This window comes from Cherax quadricarinatus, chromosome 6, assembly GCF_038502225.1.
Source record: "Cherax quadricarinatus isolate ZL_2023a chromosome 6, ASM3850222v1, whole genome shotgun sequence".
NCBI lineage: Eukaryota > Metazoa > Arthropoda > Malacostraca > Decapoda > Parastacidae > Cherax > Cherax quadricarinatus.
Window position 1 is genome coordinate 14,146,226 of NC_091297.1, and position 22,019 is coordinate 14,168,244.

Genomic DNA, 22,019 nt, shown 5'->3' on the forward strand with positions numbered 1-22,019 from the left:
AATTATGTAAGTGTATTTATGTAGGTGTGTTTGTACATGTAGGTTTGGGGGTCTGAAATGGACTAATCTAATTCACAATATTCCTTATGGGAACAAATTCGTTCAGTACTAGCACCTGAACATACTTCTGGAATGAAATAATATCGTAAATCGGGGGTCCACTGTACTGTTCACATATATGCTTCAATGTAAACACTTGATCTACACATCCCCTGCCCACTCTGAAACCTCCTTGCTCATCCGCAATCCTACATTCTGTCTTACCTCTAATTCTTTCAATTATTACCCTACTGTACACTTTTCCTGGTATACTCAGTAAACTTATTCCTCTATAATATTATTATTATTACATACTCCCGTGTATTCAAAACATTGCTGTGACCTATAAATACTTTGCATATATTCCTAGACAATAGTGAATAACCAAGGCAGGTGTAAATGTCCACCTGTCAATGTATTTGTGACAATTTGAGTACAATTTCAGTACCTAATATTAGTGTCAAAACAAAGATTGGTTATGAAATGACAAGAACTATTATAAATTGTAATTATCAGAACATAAAAATTATATAAAATAATATAAAACGAGAAAAAAGGTATATCGGCAACACTTCTGCAAGGGCAGGACTCGATGTTGCCTTCAGGCGAGCATCAAGTGCCAACTTCGCACCTCATATCTCGGTAAGTGCTGACCTTAGTTTTTTTTTATTTTAATCTAAAAAAAAAAAAAAATTGTTTTTCAAAATATTCAGGACATTGGGCATTAAAAAATACCTCTAGTTTTACATACAGAAAACAATGAGAGAGAAATATAAAGCAGTAATTTTAATAATTTCTAGGTAGTAGGTTGGTAGACAGCAACCGCCCAGGGAGGTACTACGGTCCTGCCAAGTGAGTGTAAAACGAAAGCCTGTAATTGTTTTACATGATGGTAGGATTGCTGTCTCATGAACATGCAAGATTTCAGGTACGTCTTGCTACTTCTACTTACACTTAGGTCACACTACACATACATGTACAAGTGTATATATACACACCCCTCTGGGTTTTCTGCTATTTTCTTTCTAGTTCTTGTTCTTGTTTATTTCCTCTCATCTCCATGGGGAAGTGGAACAAAATTCTTCGTCCATAAGCCACGCGTGTTGTAAGAGGCAACTAAAATGCCGGGAGCAAGGGGCTAGTAACCCCTTCTCCTGTATAAATTACTAAATTTAAAAAGAGAAACTTTTGTTTTTCTTTTGGGCCACCCTGCCTCGGTGGGATACGGCCAGTGTGTTGAAAGAAAAGAAATTTAATAATAAATGAACATTACATACCTTTATTGAAGACTCTTGTTGGCATATGGAAGAAGGCAAGGAGGGGAGAGGGAGGAGAGCTTATTGTTTGGAAGTGGAATCCCCCGCCATAAGGACTTCAGGTATCAAGTCCCTCTCTGGGGTTAGTTTCCTTCTTTGCTTTTTACTGGCACAAAGACCAGCTTGAGAGTCACTGTACCCCTGTCACACCAAAAATCTGCCCAGAGAGGCCTGTTTCTGGAGTCTCTGTAAAATTTGCCTAAAATGGGACAAGACATTGTCATTGAACATGTTGCAGACATGGCTTGCAACAGTTTTGTCAGGGTGATAATTTTCTGCAAAACTTTGCACCTCACTCCACTTTGCACAAATGTCCTTAATCACTGAAGAAGGCACAGTCTCCCCCCCCTCTCTTCCTCCTCTGAAGCAATATTCTCAGCTGTAATCTATTGCTGTTCCTGTTGAAGGTGCTGCAGCTCTTTAGTGGTTAGCTCTTCCCTGTGGTCCTCCACCAAATCTTCCACATCCTGGCCACTCACATCCATCCCCATGGACTTCCCCAATGAAACAACAGATTCCACAATAGGCATAGGGTCGTCAGGGTTAGCCTCAAACCCTTCAAAATCCTTGTCGAGGACAAATTCTGGCCACAATTTTCTCCAAGCAGAGTTCAAAGTCCTAGAAGTCACTCCCTGCCAAGCTTTATCTAAAAATGCTTATGCAATGGAGAATACTGAAGTGATTCCTCTAGAACTCTCTTAAGGTCAATTCAGTGTCCAAGGTCACTTCAAAGCACCTTTGAAACATTGCTTTTGTGTACAGTTTTTTGAAGTTTGAAATGACCTTCTGCGATAACTTCTTTCTTGAATTCTATCGTGTTTCTCATCTTCTTTACCAAAGGGACTTTCTTTGGCCCCAAGGTGGCTTATTTCAGTTGCAATCAATAAACAAGCACGTGGAGTATTCCTACCCCAACGAGAGAGACCCGCAGACTGAGTGTGATACGTGTGAGGGAGCGCGTCACCAGCGGATGGACACGTCTCATACTAATGATTTCCAAGCAGATGGCCTATGTCCTGGGGGATATTGCGCTGAAAAAAGTGCTCAATTTTCGAATTGGCTGATTTCTGCACCAGCCTATATCCAAGGGTCCACTGTATGTGCAAAATAAGTCCCATTTATAAAGAATATACCGTCAACATGAGGACTTGAATTAATTGAGCAGATGGAACATCAGATGGCTGACAGAATTTTATGTGAAAATGGCACAAAATGGAAATGGAAGAAACTGGAAACATGAATCATGAATATAAGTTGTAAAACATATTACTGAAAATGTTAGACAAAGGATTCAGATGATGGCATAAATACAAATGCATGACAATCTTAAGCTATACAGTGGACCCCCGCCTTACGAACGCATCGCAGTACATTAAATCCGCCATACGAAGCATTTGAACGCAAAAATTTTGCCTCGCCTCATGATAAAAAGCTCGCCTTATGTGATTCATACGGGATGCGTCCCACGTGTGGCCTCAGCACCAGTGTTTACAAGCCAGCCAGTGCGGTCGCATCTACGCATACATTTGGTACATTTCACATTATCCCAGTGTTTTTAGTACTTGTAACTGCAAAATAAGTCACCGTGGACCCCAAGAAAGCTTCTAGTGCCATTCCTGTGGTAAAAAGGGCGAGAATTAGTATGGAATTGAAAAAAGAGATTAAGGAAATGCGTGCAAAGTGGGTTGAACTTCAAACCTTTATGGATGAAAATCACCCTAACACAGCTATTGCAAGCCGTGCTGGTGATTATTACAATGACAATGTTGTGGCCCATTTTAGGCAAATCTTAAAGGAACGGGAGGTACAGACCTCTATGGACAGATTTGTTGTGTGACAGAGGTCCAGTGACTCTCAAGCTGGTCCTAGTGGCATTAAAAGAAGAAGGGAAGTAACCCCAGAAAAGGACTTGCTACCTCAAGTCCTAATGGAAGGGGATTCCCCTTCTAAACAATAACTTCCACACTCTCCACTCCTCCCATCCCATCAATCATCATCAGATCTTCAATAAAGGTAAGTGTCATGTATTCTATTCTTAGTATAGTAGTAATTGTGCATGTCTTCTTCAGTTTGTGTGTATTAAAATTAATATTCCATGTGGTAAAAAAAATTTTTTTTACATACTTTGGGGTGTCTTTCACGGATTAATTTGATTTCCATTATTTCTTATGGGGAAAATTAATTCGCCTTACGATAATTACGGCTTACGATGAGCTCTCAGGAACGGATTAATATCGTAAGGCGGGGGTCCACTGTACTAACAAACCTTAAAATGTATGAATTGTGAAATGTTACAAAAGCTGTTTACAACTCATGGTAAATAAAAATTAAAATATGCAGTAAATAAAAACTTCAGACATGCTAAAAAATAAAAAAAAAGGAGGGGAAGGCTCAGAATTGATAAAATTACATTATGAAGAAAGGCTAATAAAACAGTGCTCACAATGGCACATAAATAAATAAATAAAATAAAAGAAAACTGATATGAATTGAGGACAAAAATGATGCCAAAAGGGTACTGCTTTGTATGTTTCACAAAGAACAGTGGCTTACTGGAACAGGCCAAAAGCCGAAATAGTAAGGGTCGCATAATGAATGCAAGACATAAGCATAGCTCTATTCATGTACCTACAAATAGGTAATCACTAACAGGTATGTACTGTAATCTCATACACACATAACAGTTTAGTACTATACTCACAGTTTATCTGCATGTAGTTCAAGGGCCTCTAGAGAATTTAGAATACAGGACTGGTCAACAATGACCTGTTGTATAACTTGGTCATCATCGAGGTTTGTGTACGGCATCTGTCCTCTACTTGCTATTTCCCACATTATTATTCCAAAACTCCAGACATTTGCTGCTCTAGTAACCTATAATATGTATTACAGAATTTTTACCTCAAGTATGAAAACAATGAAACTTTAGTACAGTATCAAATTATCAAAAGAACTAGCTTAAATTTTAAGTAAATTAATAATTCACAATAAAAAATTATACAGAGTACATGTAACAGATGACAAATAGTGCTGACAAACATAATAAAAAATAACAAATTAACCTCTTTTGTTTCTATGGTGGTGTCTGTACATTTTAAAGTTTCTGGAGAACACCATCTTAATGGCAGGGCCACCTCTCCAGCGCAGTAATATTCGTTCTGAACGGAGAGAAGGAATTAACATGTTATAACAGAAAAGCCATGCATTATTTTTTTAATATACTGGCCGTCTCCCACCAAGTTTAGAATAAAATATTTCTGCACTTGTGTAAGATTATTAAATGGCACTTATTATAAGCATTGAAACATTTACTAAAATATTTTTCAAAATAAAATACACTTCTGTAAACATCTGAGAAAATAAGACCACACAAAGAATGCATCTTTGTCTTTGCACATAAAATGCTAAGACAACATGCAGGGAAAAAAAAAAGATAAAATTAAAAACAAAAAGCTGCACAGTGTATGAAACAGTCAAATAATTATTGCTAAAACCTTAATTTAATGGACCACAATTTATCCCTTTCACTGTTTATATAGATCTGTTATTGATGCCAGTGTCACTCACACAGATCTATGTTTTAAGCACAGCACTCTCATATATTATGTGAGTAGTAAATTTTGGTCAAGACATAAGAGAATGCATCTGTGCAGTGATTGTGCACATTATAAAATAAAAAATTCTGCCCCACGTAGTGCATGATAGGAAAACAAACATCTTGTGTTGTTAGGCTTAAAATAGCAACGTTGAGGTGCTTTCTAGAAAGATTGTTATGGTTTTATCAATTAAGAAACGGGAAGACATACTACCGAAATAGATGTGATTTTGGTTGGTTTAAGGGCCGGAGTAGCTTGAAAAAAAAAAGGTTCAAAGTAGCATAAATATTTGATTTTCTGGAGATTTTGCCAAGAATAGATAGGCTGGGGAGGGCTGTGTTTTTACTAGGGCTGTATCAATTATTGGGATACCCTCAACCATGCCCAATCATTCCTGGTTATATTTATTATCCAAGAAATAAAGTAAAACTTTGTACTTTGTATAAAGTTAGATTCAAGAAGCCTGAGGACATGATTAATGAACAGAGGAAATGTTGCTTTAGTGTGTGGAATTCCTACAGTATTTATTTTGGACCCTGTTTTTAAATTAGATTTTTTTAAATTTGTGTAAAACTTGGACCACTTTACAAAGTCGGACCAAAATGTCGTCGTAAGCTCCTCTCTTCTATGTGCAGGTTATTTGTGTATCGTTCCAGTCATGGTATTGTGCCTGTTTTTTTTGTGTAAAACTTGCCAAATTACTAACTTCTGTGCATTTTATAGGGTAGTTCTGATTGTTGAATGGGTGTTTTTATCATGCTAAGTTACCTTAGAACCTTTGAAGAGTTTCAAGAGCTTCACAACTCTTGGAGCCTGGTCATGGGCCAGTTGACAGAAATAGCTAAAAACTTGGTCAAACTGAGCAACAAATTTGGATTTAAATAGGACTCAAAGTGGAGCAAAATCACCATGAGTAAATTGTTCTCTGACCGCCAAATTTTTACCTGCTTAATTCCGTGAGTTTTCCATCAAATTTCATATTTTTGATATCGTTACCTTCATAATAAGATTCTCTACCATTTCAAAAGATTTTCTTTTTTAAATGCCAGACACTGTCAACAGTTTTAATTTTGGGACTTCCAACAGACAAATGGTTAATGAATTTCACATTCAACCCTTTGACTGTCGCAACCCCAAATCCCGAGGTGTCTCCTGGTGTCACAAAATATTTGAAAAAAAAAAAAAAATTATTTTTTTCTTATGAAATGATAAGAGATCTAGGTAGTAGGTTGGTAGACAGTAACTGCCCAGGGAGGTACTACCATCCTGCCAAGTGACTGTAAAACGAAAGCCTGTAATTGTTTTACATGATGGTAGGGTTGCTGGTGTCTTTTTTTCTGTCTCGTAAACATGCAAGATTTCAGGTACGTCTTGCTACTTCTACTTACACTTAAGTCACACTAGACATACATGTACAAGCATATATATACACACCCCTCTGGGTTTTCTGCTATTTTCTTTATAGTTCTTATTCTTGTTTATTTCCTCTTATCTCCATGGGGAAGTGGAACAGAATTCTTCCTCCGTAAGCCATGCATGTTGTAAGAAGCGACTAAAATGCCGGGAGCAAGGGGCTAGTAACCCCTTCTCCTGTATAAATTACTAAATTTGAAAAGAGAAACTTTTGTTTTTCTTTTTGGGCCACCCTGCCTTGGTGGGATACGGCCGGTTTGCTGAAAGAAGAAGAAATGATAGAGAATTTTTTCCAGATGGTAATGACACCAAAAGTATGAAATTTGATTGGAAAACTTATGGAATTACACTCTCGCGAAGTTAACGACTGCGCCGATATTGACAAATTTTGCCCACTTTGAGCCCTGTTTTCGGCTAATTCCATTGTTTCAGTTGACCAAACTCGTAGCTATTTCTTTAGAACTCCATTTGTTCTATCGATTGAGTTCAAGAAACTGCCCATTTACTAATTTCAACTACCCAATAAAGTGGTCAGAAATTTGCAATTTGGCCAATTTCATGAAAATTAAAAAAGCCAATTTCAAAACAGGGTCCAGAATGAACAATGCAGACATTTCTGGCTCTAAAATAACATTTTCTTTGTTCATCAGTCATGTCTCCAGGCCCCTCTGATATTACTCTTGCTTTCTATTTTGAATTTTTATTCAAACAAAAAATAGAAGATTTACTGTTATGCAGACTACTGCAATAGTGTTATAATTGTATAAATAACATCAATCCATTCATGACTGCATATTAGAATGGCTAGTTGGACATTTATTGGACAATGACATTTGTTTACTCTTGAACATCTGCAAAAATCAAACATTTCCTCTACCCTGAGCTCCACTTCAAGGTCCTTTTCACAGTAAAACCAATCAGAATCACCTATATTTGTATAATGTTTTCCATTCTATCAAATGTGACTACAAAAACGAGAATACGTATAACCATAAAAACTATACGAAAATACACCTCAAAGTCAGTGTTTTAATCCAAAAACACAGTTGGAGTTTTTTTTCTCATTGTGCACTGCGTGCCGCAGGATTTTTTTTATATGGGGCACACCGACCACACAGACCCATTCTCTCACATGTGGGCCTACCAGCTTTCTCCTGCTTGATTTGAAGCTACTAGAATCTTGAGTACATATAAGTCAAACATATTGGCTCGTAAGACGTATATATACGACCGAAACAGTCAAAGGGTTAATGAACAGAATCTGTGGCCAAAATACATTTAGAGACAATGGACAAAGTCCAGTAAATCCAGAATTATTGGTTACTGTTAAAGCTCAATTGGGAAACTGTTTTCAGATTTGATGGATGAAATCTATCAAATAAAACTGATCAATACTGTTTCAGTCTGCTGGATATTTTATTTAGAGATTTAATGAACACACTACATTAAGTCCAAAATTGTTTGTTATTATTAGAATCGTTGAAAAACCATATCATCTGTAATTAACAAAAGATCAAATTTAACAGACCTCCCATCTCATTAGTCATATACATTTTATTATTCATATTTTTTCTTAAGCAAATTAAAAGCACAAACATATTCAAGAAATTGGAGAACAAATGGCCTCAGAATAATATGAATGCCAGTGAATAATACAGTAAGCTGTATTTCTAAGAAATCAAAGCTCATTAACAAAGCAAAATCATACCAAAAACATAGCTACCAAGTTTAACTTACTTTGTAAAATTCTAGGTTATTACCATAATCCCCAATTTTCACCGTATAATCTTCATCGACCACGCAGTTTCTTGCAGCGAGGTCCCTTTAATAGTGAGAAAGAAGTGCATAAATAAATCACATTATGGTATAAATGATGTACAGTAAAGAACAAAAAGGCACAAAACTGTGACTGGAACAATACACAAATAACCCGCACATAGGAGAGACAAAAGCCAACTTGTGAATGGTCCAAGTCGGACCGATACATTGTCATAAGCGTTTCTCTCTCCTATGTGTGAGTTTTTATGATATACAGTATATTAAGCAACTGTTTTCTTAAGAAATTAATTACTCAGACAAATTGAAAACCCTCACGTGTATACATACAAAAATACGAGATGGGGTAGAGTATGGAAATTGAAAGACATATTAAAGTGGATCAAACGGTGTTGGTGCAGATGATCACAAACTCCTGTGCCAGACAACACACCCCACCACTCTTCAAAAGCTTGAACATACTTAATATACAAAATATACACACTTATTATTGTGCCTACTATATATACAAAACATTAGACTCCAATATCAACTTTCCACTCAAAGTTCACCTAGACAGTGTCAACAGAACACACAGGCATAACACAAGGCACATTAACCCCTTGACTGTCGCAACCCCAAATCCTGAGGTGTCTCCTGGTGTCGCAAAATTTAAAAAAAAAAAAATTATTTTTTCTTATGAAATGATAGAGAATCTTTTCTCGATTGTAATGACACCAAAAGAACGAAATTTGATGGAAAACTGACGGAATTACGCTCTCGCGAAATTAGCGACCTTGGGGATATTTACGAATCGGTGATTTCGCCCACTTTGAGCCCTATTTTTGGCTAATTCCAGTATTCCAATCGACCAAACTCATAGCTATTTCTTTAGAACTCCATTTGTTCTATCGATTGAGTTCAAGAAACTGCCCATTTACTAATTTCAACTACCCAATAACGTGGTCAGAAATTTGCAATTTGGCCAATTTCATGAAAATTAAAAAATATGACAATTTCAAAATAGGGTCCAGAATGAACAATACAGACATTCCTGGCTCTAAAATAACATTTTCTTTGTTCATCAGTCATGTCTCCAGGCCCCTTTGATATTACTCTTGCTTTCTATTTTGAATTTTTATTCAAACAAAATACAGTGGACCCCCGCATAACGATCACCTCCGAATGCGACCAATTATGTAAGTGTATTTATGTAAGTGCGTTTGTACATGTATGTTTGGGGGTCTGAAATGGACTAATCTACTTCACAATATTCCTTATGGGAACAAATTCAGTCAGTACTGGCACCTGAACATACTTCTGGAGTGAAAAAATATCGTTAACCGGGGGTCCACTGTATAGAAGATTTACTGTTATGCAGACTACTGCAATATTGTAATAATTGTATAAATAATGTCAACCCATTCATGACTGCATATTAGATTGGCTACTTGGACATTTATTGGAAAAAATGACATCATTTGTTTACTTTTGAACATTGGCAAAAATCAAACATTTCCCCTAATCTGAGCTCCATTTCAAGGTTCTTTTCATAGTAAAACCAATCAAAATCACCTCTAATTCTAAAATATGTTTTCCATTCTATCAAATGAGACCAAGAAAACGAGAATACAACCATAAATACTACAAGAAAATAGACCACAAATTCGGCATTTTAATTAAAAAAAAACGGTCGGAGTTTTTTTTTTTTCTCATCATGCACTGCGTGCTGCAGGATTTTTTTTAATATGGTGCACACTGACCACACAGACCCATTCTCTCACATGTTGGCCTACCAGTTTTCTCCTGCTTGATTTGAAGCCACTAGAATTTATGAGTATACAGGTCTCCCTCAACATTCGCGAGGGTTAGGGGATCAAGAGCCTCGCGAATGTTGAAAAATCGCGAATGTTTGGTGCCCCAAAACATTGTAGGGAAATATAATACAATACTGCTTCCTTAACTTGTTGAACCATGAACAATCATAAAATACATGAAAACGTCATAAATTGTACTAAATACATACATGTTATGGTTTAATAACATGTATATAATTAAATACCACTGCCTCCACCACTGCCTCCACCAATGCCCCCACCACTTCCTCAACCACTGCGAGTCCCTACTACCCTCCCTCCGACCCCCGCAACTGGCAGCCAGCCCTCCCACTACTCAGTGTGGCGAGTGTTTTGTTTGTTCATTATTTGCTATTAAACTACAGTATAAATAATATAACACATTGATGACTGCATATTGGAATGGCTATTTGGACAGGTATTGGACGGTGACATCATGTGTTTACTCTTGAACACAGCAAAGAATCAAACATTTCTGCTACTGCTAATAATAACAATAATAATAATGATAATAATAATAATAATAATAATGAGGGGTGTTAATGTTGCAGTTTAAAAACTGTAGTGTAAAGCACCCTTCTGGCAAGACAGTGATGGAGTGAATGATGGTGAAAGTTTTTCTTTTTCGGGCCACCCTGCCTTGGTGGGAATCGGCCAGTGTGATAATAATAATAAAATAATAATAATAATAATAATAAATGCGATAGAATTGAAGAAGGAAATTGTACAAAAATACGAGGGAGTGGTTGACACATTGTCAGTGTGGCTTTGTTTATGCTGGAGTGAACATTAGTCTCCGTGGTCTTCCAAACATTTCACAATAATTCATTGTGTTTGGTGCTTGTAGATTGAGTGTGACTGGAGTGGTTGAGGAAGCGGTTGAGGCAGTGGGTGAGGCAGTGGGTGAGGCAGTGGTTGAGGCAGTGGTTGAGGCAGTGGTTGAGGCAGCGGTTGAGGCAGCGGTTGAGGCAGCGGTTGAGGCAGCGGTTGAAGCAGCGGTTGAAGCAGTGGTTGAGGCAGTGGGTGAGGCAGCGGCTGAAGCAGTGGGTGAGGCAGCGGTTGAGGCAGTGGGTGAGGCAGCGGTTGAAGTAGTGGGTGAGGCAGCGGTTGAGGCACTGATAGAGGCAGCGGTTGAGGCACTGGTAGAGGCAGCGGCTGAGGCAGTGGTATTTAATAACATGTTATAAATAATAATAATACGTACATATTATTAACATTTATTATTATTATTATTATTATTATTATTAACATGTTATTAAATACCACTGCCTTGCCCACTGCCTCACCCACTGCCTCAACCGCTGTCTCACCCACTGCCTCACCCACTGCCTCAACTGCTGCCTCGCCCACTGCCTCACCCACTGCCTCAACCACTGCCTCAACCACTGCCTCAACCACTGCCTCAACCACTGCCTCAACTGCTGTCTCACCCACTGCCTCACCCACTGCCTCTACCGCTGCCTCTACCACTGCCTCAACCACTGCCTCAACCACTGCCTCAACCACTGCCTCAACCACTGCCTCAACCACTGCCTCAACCACTGCCTCAACCACTGCCTCAACCACTGCCTCAACCACTGCCTCAACCACTGCCTCAACCGCTGCCTCAACCACTGCCTCAACCACTGCCTCAACCACTGCCTCAACCACTGCCTCAACCACTGCCTCAACCACTGCCTCAACCACTGCCTCAACTGCTTCCTCAACCACTCCAGTCACACTCAATCTACAAGCACCAAACACAATGACTTATTGTGAAATGTTTGGAAGAGCAGGGAGACGAATGTTCACTCCAGCATAAACAAAGTCACACTGACAATGTGTCAACCACTCCCTCGTATTTTTGTACAGTTTCCTTCTTCTTTCTATCGCATTTATTATTATTATTATTATTATTATTATTATTATTATTATTATTATTACTATTGTTATTATTAGCAGTAGCAGAAATGTTTGATTCTTTGCTGTGTTCAAGAGTAAACACATGATGTCACCATCCAATACCTCTCCAAATAGCCATTCCAATATGCAGTCATGAATGTGTTTACATTATTTATACTGTAGTTTAATAGCAAATAATGAAGAAACAAAACACTCGCCACACTGAGTGGTGGGAGGGCTGGCTGCCAGTTGCGGGGGTCGGTGGGAGGGTAGTAGGGACTCGCAGGTGGCGGGAAACTTAAATATGATTTGGTGGCTGGGAATTTGGAGGCTGGGAATTTGGCGGTTGGGAATTCGCGAATGTGTGAAGCCCGCGAAAGTTGAAAACGCAAATGTTGAGGGAGACCTATATATACGTCAAAAACGATGGCTCGTAAGACGTATATATATGACCAAAATAGTCAAAGGGTTAAGAGCTCGAATATCTGGAACTTTCTGCTCGAAACAGCAAGAGGTCCCCTGCCCATAAATCATCTCCTCTCTCAATAACAACCATACACATACTATATTAAACGAACCAAATTTAAAGCAACTCTCCCAAATATTTTATTATCCCTTAACTATTAAGCCATTATTACAAACTTAAAAATGTATGTTTGTATCATAAATTGTACTGCCTCATTTTAATAACAGAGTAAGATACTGAACATCTGTAATCTACCACTCTTCACCTGTCTAGACTTAAGTAGTCTTTAAGTATTAGGTTAAGTCTGCCCAAAGTGCCTCGGCATGATAGTGGCTTTCTTTGTACCAATCAAATAAAAGGTCATAGCAGATAGGATAGTCCTCACATTGCAATGATTCCCATAATGCTGATTATCCATGAAGTTTCTTATTTTTGGATCACACACTCCATCTTCCTGCTTCCTGCTTTAGTTTCTGCCACTTACCTACCACAATGCCTGTTCCTGGACTGTGCTGCTGCTTGTTATTTCTACAATATTCTTAAAAAAAATCCTTTGAGTGTGTCAGAGAAACCCAAGTCAAGTACATACATATAATACTTCTAGGTAGTAGGTTGGTAGACAGCAACTGCCCAGGGAGGTACTACTGTCCTGTCAAGCGAGTGTGAAAGGGAAAACTATAATTATTATATATGATGGTAGGATTACTAGTCTTTTTTTTTTTTTGTCTCCAACATGCAGGATACCAGATACTTCTTGCTACTCCTACTTACACTTAGGTCACACTACCCATGCATGAACAGCATATATATACATGTACATACCCATCTAGGTATTCTTCTATTTTTTATTAGTTCTTGTTCTTGTTTATTTCCTCTTATCTCCATGGGGAAGTGGAACAGAATTCTTCCTCCATAAGCCATGCGTGTCATAAGAGGTGATTAAAATGCTGGGAGCAAGAGGCTAGTAACCCCTTCTCCTGTATACATTACTAAATTTAAAGAGAAACTTTTGTTTTTCTTTTTGGGTCACCCTGCGTCCATGGGATACAGCCGGTTTGTTCAAGAAAAAACAAACATGTACAGTAAAGTAGCAAAAAAACACAATGAAGATAGAGGTACAACTCACGTATGGATGAAGGAATAAGAATGCATGTGCATGAGTCCAGATGCAACATCTACGATCATATGCAGTAATGCTGATTCTGAGAGACCCTTGTCATGTTTCACCACAGCCTTCAGATCCCCCTGAAATTTTGATGAGAAATGTTAATAACAATGAAGTTAATAATTAAAAACTGACAAAATTAATAGCAAAACAAGAGATATTTACTAACAAAAATTGGTATTTAATTTTGCTATCATAAGTTAAAAACAAAAACAACCATAATATAGTAGTACTGTAGTACAAACATAATATAGTAGTACCGTATACAATATAGATCTATGAAAAGAGTAAACTGTACCTAAACATGTACACATTAATTAGAGAATTAAAAGTTAGAAGGGTAAAGAAATAAGAAGAAACAAGGAATAGCAGTGGAAAATCAAAGAAACAAAGAAATACAGTAAACCTTTCATTTACAAAACTAACTGGGGAGAGTGAGGGAGGGGAAGAGGCAGTAATGGTAACTGTGGCAGATACAGATGAGATTGTCTGCTGTGATAGTAATGCTAATGGACAACTCTGTAAACAGAGTTTTGTATGTTGTTTCTGAATCAACTTGCCCATAAAATAGATGAGAGGGAAAAATGGTAGGTGGGTTGTTAAGGAGTCTGTGAAAAGAAAGAAGTTTATCTTTGGAGTCAAACAAGGATAATGTTCAAAGAGAATAGTGGCACCAGCACTTATGTGGGTGTGAAGTATAAGTTTTAAATATTGCAGTGAGCAGGCACCTAGAGGCAGTGATGTCATGTTTGAGTGCAATACATGATGTGAATATGTACAGCAAAACCCTCATGTAATGCATGGGGAATGTTCTTGAAAAATCAGTCCCCTACTGAAATTAGCATTAAGTGATTTGAAGAACACAGGGGAGGGGGGGAAATTGGTTTATGTTACAGGTCCTCCAAATCTGCTAAGTGAGGCTTTTAATACTCTACTAAGTATATTCATTTTACAGCCTGGTTGTTGCTGCTTGTTGACATGAAAGTGTGGAGAGTTGATGAGATCCTACTTAGCTCAGGTGGATAGCTGGGTTTTTGTGTGATGTTGATAACTAGTTCTTGTGTTGATGTAGATGCAGAGTTGTCAGTAGATAATTGTACTGGAGAGCTCAAGCATTCTGTAAAGCCTCTCTGGTCTCTTTTACCCTGCAGTACTTTACAGAGATGACAATAAGGCAGAATTAATTTCTCCAGATTCTACTCCAGAGGAATGCTTCTATGAGTGTCAGGAATGCCTTCATTTAAAAAAAATAAAAGCTGCAACTTAACCAATAACATGGAATTCCTCATGTAACTCTTGCAGTACGAATTCTTTCAGACAAAAAGCACAAGAAATCTGTATAAAACGTAAACCACCTCATAACAAACAAAGTTTCCCCTCTACTAGAGTCGAAGCTTTAAACTCATTTTTCTTCCTGGCACCTCCTATATATCACTAATATTCCTTTCAGGTGCTACGTTTAATATCTAGCAATGGGACAGGGTGATAAAAGATCCAAAATCTTTTAATAAACACCGTGAGCAAGGAATGCAAAGCTTCCAGAAAGCAACTGTAGGCAGCAAGGTGGCAGTGAGGAAGGGAGGCTGTGCCTCTACAAACACTCAGTCCTTAGGCCCAACTTGGATCAGTAAGGGACAATGAAGCAGAATAACCCAGACACAGGTGGAAGGGCAAACACACCCCCCCAGAAACACCCACAACAACCCCAAGACAACTGAACAATCTAAGCCAACAATCACACACCAATCCCACTGTCCCCACCCCCCACACCACAAACCCCAACCCTACAGCAACCCCCTATGGGAACTCTACCCCCCACCACAACCCCCCATAGGCCCCCGCCAGGGCTCCTGCTCTCCCAACCCTAATATCCTCCCAGGACCACAGTTTTGGAACAGAAGTTGAAGGTTTGGTACACGAATGCGGATGGAATAACGAACAAATATGAGGGGTGGCATGAAAGAATCAATGAGAAGTCCCCAGACATCAAAGCAGTCATAGAAATGAAACTCACTGAGACAATAACAGATGCAATCTTCCCACCAGGATATCAGATCCTGAGGAAAGACAGAAGGAGCATAGGGGGAGGAGGGGTTGCACTGCTCGTCAAATACCGATGGAAATTTGAGGAAATGGGAGGCATGGACGAGATTGGAGAAAGAGTATTTATTTATTTTTGGAGAAAGAGAATACATAGTAGGTACACTTCAGTCTGGGGAGCACAAGGTGGTCATTGCAGTGATGTATAATCCACTACAGAACTGCAGGAGGCCAAGAGAGGAATATGAAGAGAGTAACAGAGCAATGGTGGACACACTGGCTGAGGTGGCAAGAAGAGCTCACTTGAGCAGAGCAAAGTTACTGGTTATGGGTGATTTTAATCACAGGGAGATCAATTGAGAAAACCTGGAACCACACTGGGGTCCTGAAACATGGAGAGCCAAGATGATGGATGTGGTACTGGAGAACCTCATGCATCAACATGTTAAGGATACTACCAGAGAGAGAGGGGAGAATGAACCAGCAAGACTGGACCTTGTGTTCACCCTGAGCAGTTCAGACATTGAGGACATCACATATGAGAGGCCCCTAGGAGCTAATGACAATGTGGTTCTGTGCTTTGAATACATAGAGTTACAAGTGGAGAGGGTAACAGGAGTTGAATGGGAAAAGCCAGACTATAAACAGGGAGACTACATAGGTTTGAGGAACTTCCTGCAAGAGGTTCAGTGCAACAAAGAACTGGTAGAAAAGTCGGTAAATGAAATGGAAGACATAACAAAATGTAAGGAGGCAGAGGAAAGGTTTGTTTCCAAAGGCAACAGAAATAATGGGTAGACCAGAAAGAGCCCCTGGTTTACCCGACAGTGTAAGGAGGCAAAAACCAAGTGCAATAGAGAATGGAAAAAGCATAGAAGGCGAAGAACACAATAAAAAAAAATAAGGAGATTAGTGGAAGAGCCAGGAATGAGTATGCACAGGTAAGGAGGGAGGCCCAGCAACAGTATGAAAATAACATAGCATCGAAAGTCAAGTTTGACCTAAAACTGCTGTACAGCCACATCAGGAGGAAGACAACAAAGACCAGGTGATCAAGCTGATGAAAGAAGGTGGGGAACTCACAAGTAACGATCACAAGGTATGAGAGGAGCTCAACCACCCAGGGAAGTACTACCATCCTGCCAAGCGAGTGTAAAACGAAAGCCTGTAATTGTTTTACATGAGAGTAGGATTGCTGGTGTCTTTTGTCTGTCTCATAAATATGCAAGATTACAGGTGCATCTTACTACTTCTACTTACACTTAGGTCACACTAAACATACATGTACATGTTTATTTATACACACTCATCTGAGTTTTCTTTGATTTTATCTTAGTTCTTGTTCTTATTATTTTTCCTTTTATATCCATGGGGAAGTGGAATAAGAATCTTTCCTCCGTAAGCCATGCGTGTTGTAAAAGTCAACTAAAATGCCGGGTACAATGGGCTAGTAATCCCTTTTCCTGTAAAAATTACTAAAAAGAATAAGAAGAAAATTGTCAAAGTGGGAAGTCTGAATGTGCATGGATGTTGTGCAAATGATAAGAAAGAGATGATTGTGGATGTTATGAATGAGAAGAAGCTGGATGTCCTGGCTTTAAGTGAAACAAAGCTGAAGGGGGTGGCTGAGTTTCAGTGGAGAGGAAGTAAATGCTAGGGTGTTCGGGAGAGGGGTGGGATTAAATTATGGGGAATTAAATACAAAATGGGAAGAGACACAGTTACATTTTGCAGATGATACTGTGCTTATGGGAGATTCTAAAGAAAAATTGCAAAGGTTGGTGGACAAATTTGGAAGTGTATGTAAAGGTAGAAAGTTGAAAGTGAACATAGAAAAGAGTAAGGTGATGAGAATATCATATGATTTAGATAAAGAAAAATTGGATATCAAATTGGGGAGGAGTATGGAAGAAGTGAATGTTTTCAGATATTTGGGGGTTGACGTGTCAGCGAATGGATTTATGAAGGATGAGGTTAATCATAGAATTGATGAAGGAAAAAAGGTGAGTGGTGCATTGAGGTATATAAGGAGGCAAAAAATGTTATCTATGGAGGCAAAGAAGGGATTGTATGAAAGTATAGTAGTACCAACTCTCTTATATGGGTGTGAAGCTTGGGTTGTAAATGCTGCAGTGAGGAGGTAGTTGGAGGCAGTGGAGATGTCCTGTTTAAGGGCAATGTGTGGTGTAAATATTATGCAGAAAATTCGGAGTGTGGAAATTACGAGAATGTGTGGAGTTAATAAAAGTATTAGTCAGAGGGCTGAAGAGGGTTTGTTGAGGTGGTTTGGTCATTTAGAGAGAATGGATCAAAGTAGAATGACATGGAGAGCATATAAATCTGTAGAGGAAGGAAGGAGGGGTAGGGGTGGTCCTCAAAAATGTTGGAGGGAGGGGGTAAAGGAGGTGTTGTGGGCGAGGGGTTTGGACTTCCAGCAAGCGTGCATGAGCGTGTTAGATAGGAGTGAATGGAGACGAATGGTATTTGGGACCTGACGAGCTGTTGGAGTGTTAGCAGGGTAATATTTAGTGAAGGGATTCAAGGAAACCGGTTATTTTATATAACCGGACTCGAGTCCTGGAAATGGGAAGTACAATGCCTGCACTTTAAAGGAGGGGTTTGGGATATTGGCAGTTTGGAGGGATATACTGTGTATTTTAATATGTATATACTTCTAAATTGTTGTATTCTGGGCACCTCTGCAAAAACAGTGATTATGTGTGAGTGAGGTGAAAGTGTTGAATGATGATGAAAGTACGTATTTTCTTATTGGGGATTTTCTTTCTTTTTGGGTCACCCTACCTCGGTGGGGGACGGCTGACTTGTTGAAAAAAAAAAAAATTACAGTAGAGACAGGAATGGCTCCGAGAAGACAGGATAGAGGGGAACACCAACAGGGAACATACCAACAGGTGCTGGATGACATACAAACATCAGAGGAGGAGGTGCAGAAGCAGCTAAGTGACCTCGATACCTCAAAGGCACAGGGGTCCAGACAGTATCTCCCCGTGAGTCCTTAAAGAAGGAGCAGAGACGCTGTGCATGCCACTAACCACAATCTTCAATACATCCCTTGAAACTTGGCAACTACCCGAGGTATGGAAGATGGCAAATGTAAGAGGCACTAAACTACAGACCTGTGTCAATGATGTGTATAGTATGCAAAGTTATGGAGAAGATTATCAGGAGAGTGGCGGAGCACCTGGAACGGAACGAGTATAAACGCCAACAACCACGGATTCATGGAAGGCAAATCCTGTGTCACAAACCTTCTAGAGTTTTATGACAAGGTAACAGAAGTAAGACACGAGAGAGAGGGGTGGGCTGATTGCATTTTCCCAGACTGCAGGAAGGCCTTCGACACAGTTCCTCACAGGAGATTAGTGCAGAAGCTGGAGGATCAGGCACGTATAACGCGAAGGGCACTGCAATGGATCAGAGAATACCTGACAGGGAGGCAACAACGGGTCATGGTATGTGATGAGGTATCACAGTGGGCTCCTGTGACGAGTGGGGTCCCACAAGGGTCAGTCCTAGGACCAGTGCTGTTTCTGATGTATGTGAATGGCATGGTGGAAGGGATAGACTCTGAAGTGTCCCTGTTCGCAGATGATGTGAAGCTAATGAGAAGGATTAAATAAGATGAGGATCAGGCAGGACTACTAAGAGACCTAGATAGGCTGGACATGTGGTCCAGCAACTGGCTTTTCGATTTCAACCCTGCCAAATGCAAAGTCATGAAGATTGGGGAAGGGCAAAGAAGACCGCAGACAGAGTATAGGCTAGGTGGACAAAGGCTGCAAACCTCACTCAAGGAGAAAGATCTTGGGGTGACCATAACAGCGAGCACGTCTCCGGAGGCACACATCAACCAGGTAACTGCTGCAGCACATGGGCGCCTGGCAAACCTGAGAATAGCGTTCTGATACCTTAGTAAGGAATCGTTCAAGACACTGTACACTGTGTACGTCACTCCCATACTGGAGTATGCAGCACCAGTTTGGAACCAACACCTGGTCAAGCACGTCAAGAAATTAGAGAAAGTACAAAGGTTTGCAACAAGGCTAGTTCCGGAGCTCAGGGTAATGTCCTGCAAAGAAAGGTTGAGGGAAATCGGACTGACAACATTAGAGGACAGGAGGGTCAGGGGATACATGAGAACAACATACAAAATAATGCGTGGAATAGACAAGGTGGACAGAGACAGGATGTTCCAGAGAGGGAACACAGAAACAAGGGGTCACAATTGGAAGCTGAAGACTCAGACGAGTCAAAGGGATGTTAGGAAGTACAGTGGACCCCCGCATACCGTTGGCATCACATAACGTTAAATCCGCATACCGATACATTTTATCGCTAAGATTTTGCCTCGCATACCACTAAAAAACCCGCTCAACGCTATTCGTCCAAGACGCGTCTAATGTGCGGCCTGAGCCAGCCTCACATGTTCCGCCGGTGGTATTGTTTACCAGCCAGCCTCCGCAGTAACATCCAAGCATACAATCGGAACATTTCGTATTATTAGTGTTTTTGGTGATTTTATCTGCAAAATAAGTGACCATGGGCCCCAAGAAAGCTTCTAGTGCCAACCCTACAGGAATAAGGGTGAGAATTACTATAGAGATGAAGAAAGAGATCATTGCTAAGTATGAAAGTGGAGTGCGTGTCTCCGAGCTGGCCAGGTTGTATAGTAAACCCCAATCAACCATCGCTACTATTGTGTCCAACAAAACGGCAATCAAGGAAGATGTTCTTGCCAAAGGTTCAACTGTGTTTTTGAAACTGAGATCGCAAGTGATAGAAGATGTTGAGAGACTCTTATTGATGTGGATAAATGAAAAACAGATAGCAGGAGATAGCATCTCTCAAGTGATCATAAGTGAAAAGACTAGGAAGTTGCATGAGGATTTAATTAAAAAAATGCCTGCAACTAGTGATGATGTGAGTGAATTTAAGGCCAGCAAAGGTTGGTTTGAGAGATTTAAGACGCGTAGTGGCATACATAGTGTGATAAGGCATGGTGAGGCTGCCAGTTCGGATCACAAAGCAGCTGAAAAATATGTGCAGGAATTCAAGAAGTACATAGACAGTGAAGGACTGAAACCTGAACAAGTGTTTAATTGTGATGAAACAGGCCAGTTTTGGAAGAGAATGCCAAGCAGGACCTACATTACTCAGGAGGAAAAGGCACTCCCAGGACATAAGCCTATGAAAGACAGGCTTACTCTTCTCATGTGTTCCAATGCTAGTGGTGATTGCAAAGTGAAGCCTTTATTAGTGTATCACTCTGAAACTCCCAGAACGTTCAGGAAAAGAATATCCTCAAGGCTAATTTGTGTGTGCTGTGGAGGGCAAACAGTAAGGCATGGGTCACTAGGGACTTTTTCTATGACTGGTTACACCAAGCATTTGCCCCCAATGTGAAAAATTACCTAACCGAAAAGAAATTAGACCTTAAGTGCCTCCTGGTGTTAGACAATGCCCCTGGTCATCCTACAGACGTGGCAGAGCGACTTTGTGGGGACATGAGCTTCATTAAGGTGAAGTTTTTGCCTCCTAATACCACTCCTCTCCTGCAGCCCATGGACCAGCAGGTTATTGCAAACTTCAAAAAACTGTACACAAAAGCTCTGTTTGAAAGGTGCTTTGTAGTGACCTCAGAAACTCAACTGACTCGAAGAGAGTTTTGGAGAGATCACTTTAATATCCTCAATTGTGTAAACCTTATAGGTAAGGCTTGGGAGGGAGTAACTAAGAGGACCTTGAACTCTGCTTGGAAGAAACTGTGGCCAGAATGTGTAGACCAAAGGGATTTTGAAGGGTTTGAGGCTAACCCTGGGAATCCTATGCCAGTTGAGGAATCCATTGTGGCATTGGGAAAGTCTTTGGGGTTGGAGGTTAGTGGGGATGATGTGGAAGAGTTGGTGGAGGAGGACAATGAAGAACTAACCACAGATGAGCTGCTAGATCATCTTCATCAGCATGAGGCCACACCTGAGGAAACTGGTTCGGAGGAGGGGAGAGAGAAATTGAAGAAGTTGCCTACTTCAAAGATTAAGGAAATGTGTGGAATGTGGCTTAAAGTGCAAACCTTTTTTGATGACAATCACCCTAACACAGCTATTGCAAGCTGTGCTGGTGACTATTACACTGACAATGTTGTGAACCACTTTAGGAAAGTCATAAAGGAACGGGAGGTACAGGCCTCTATGGACAGATATGTTGTGCGACAGAAGTCCAGTGACTCTGAAGCTGGTCCTAGTGGCATTAAAAGAAGAAGGGAAGTAACCCCGGAAAAGGACTTGACACCTCAAGTCTTAATGGAAGGGGATTCCCCTTCTAAACACTAAGACTCTCTCCTCCTCCCATCCCATCAATCATCACCAGATCATCAATAAAGGTAAGTGTCATGTAACTGTGCATGTTTTCTTAAGTTTGTGTGTATTAAAATTAATATTTCACGTGGTAAAAAATTTTTTTTTTCATGCTTTG

The 22,019-nt window shown here is 39.9% G+C and overlaps 1 protein-coding gene across 6 annotated transcripts in view; it reads right to left on the reverse strand.

The window, feature by feature from the left end:
- The window catches only part of LOC128692303 (uncharacterized), a 249,820-nt gene that overhangs the window by 81,797 nt on the left and 146,004 nt on the right, over positions 1-22,019 (reverse strand). For all 6 annotated transcript variants that reach the window (XM_053781413.2, XM_053781379.2, XM_053781397.2 and 3 more), the window contains exons 6-9: positions 13,449-13,567; positions 8,102-8,186; positions 4,418-4,513; positions 4,057-4,229 (exon numbers count right to left, since the gene is read on the reverse strand). In XM_053781413.2, coding sequence (XP_053637388.2) covers positions 4,057-4,229; positions 4,418-4,513; positions 8,102-8,186; positions 13,449-13,567 — 473 coding nt within the window. The remainder of the gene's footprint in view (positions 1-4,056; positions 4,230-4,417; positions 4,514-8,101; positions 8,187-13,448; positions 13,568-22,019) is intronic.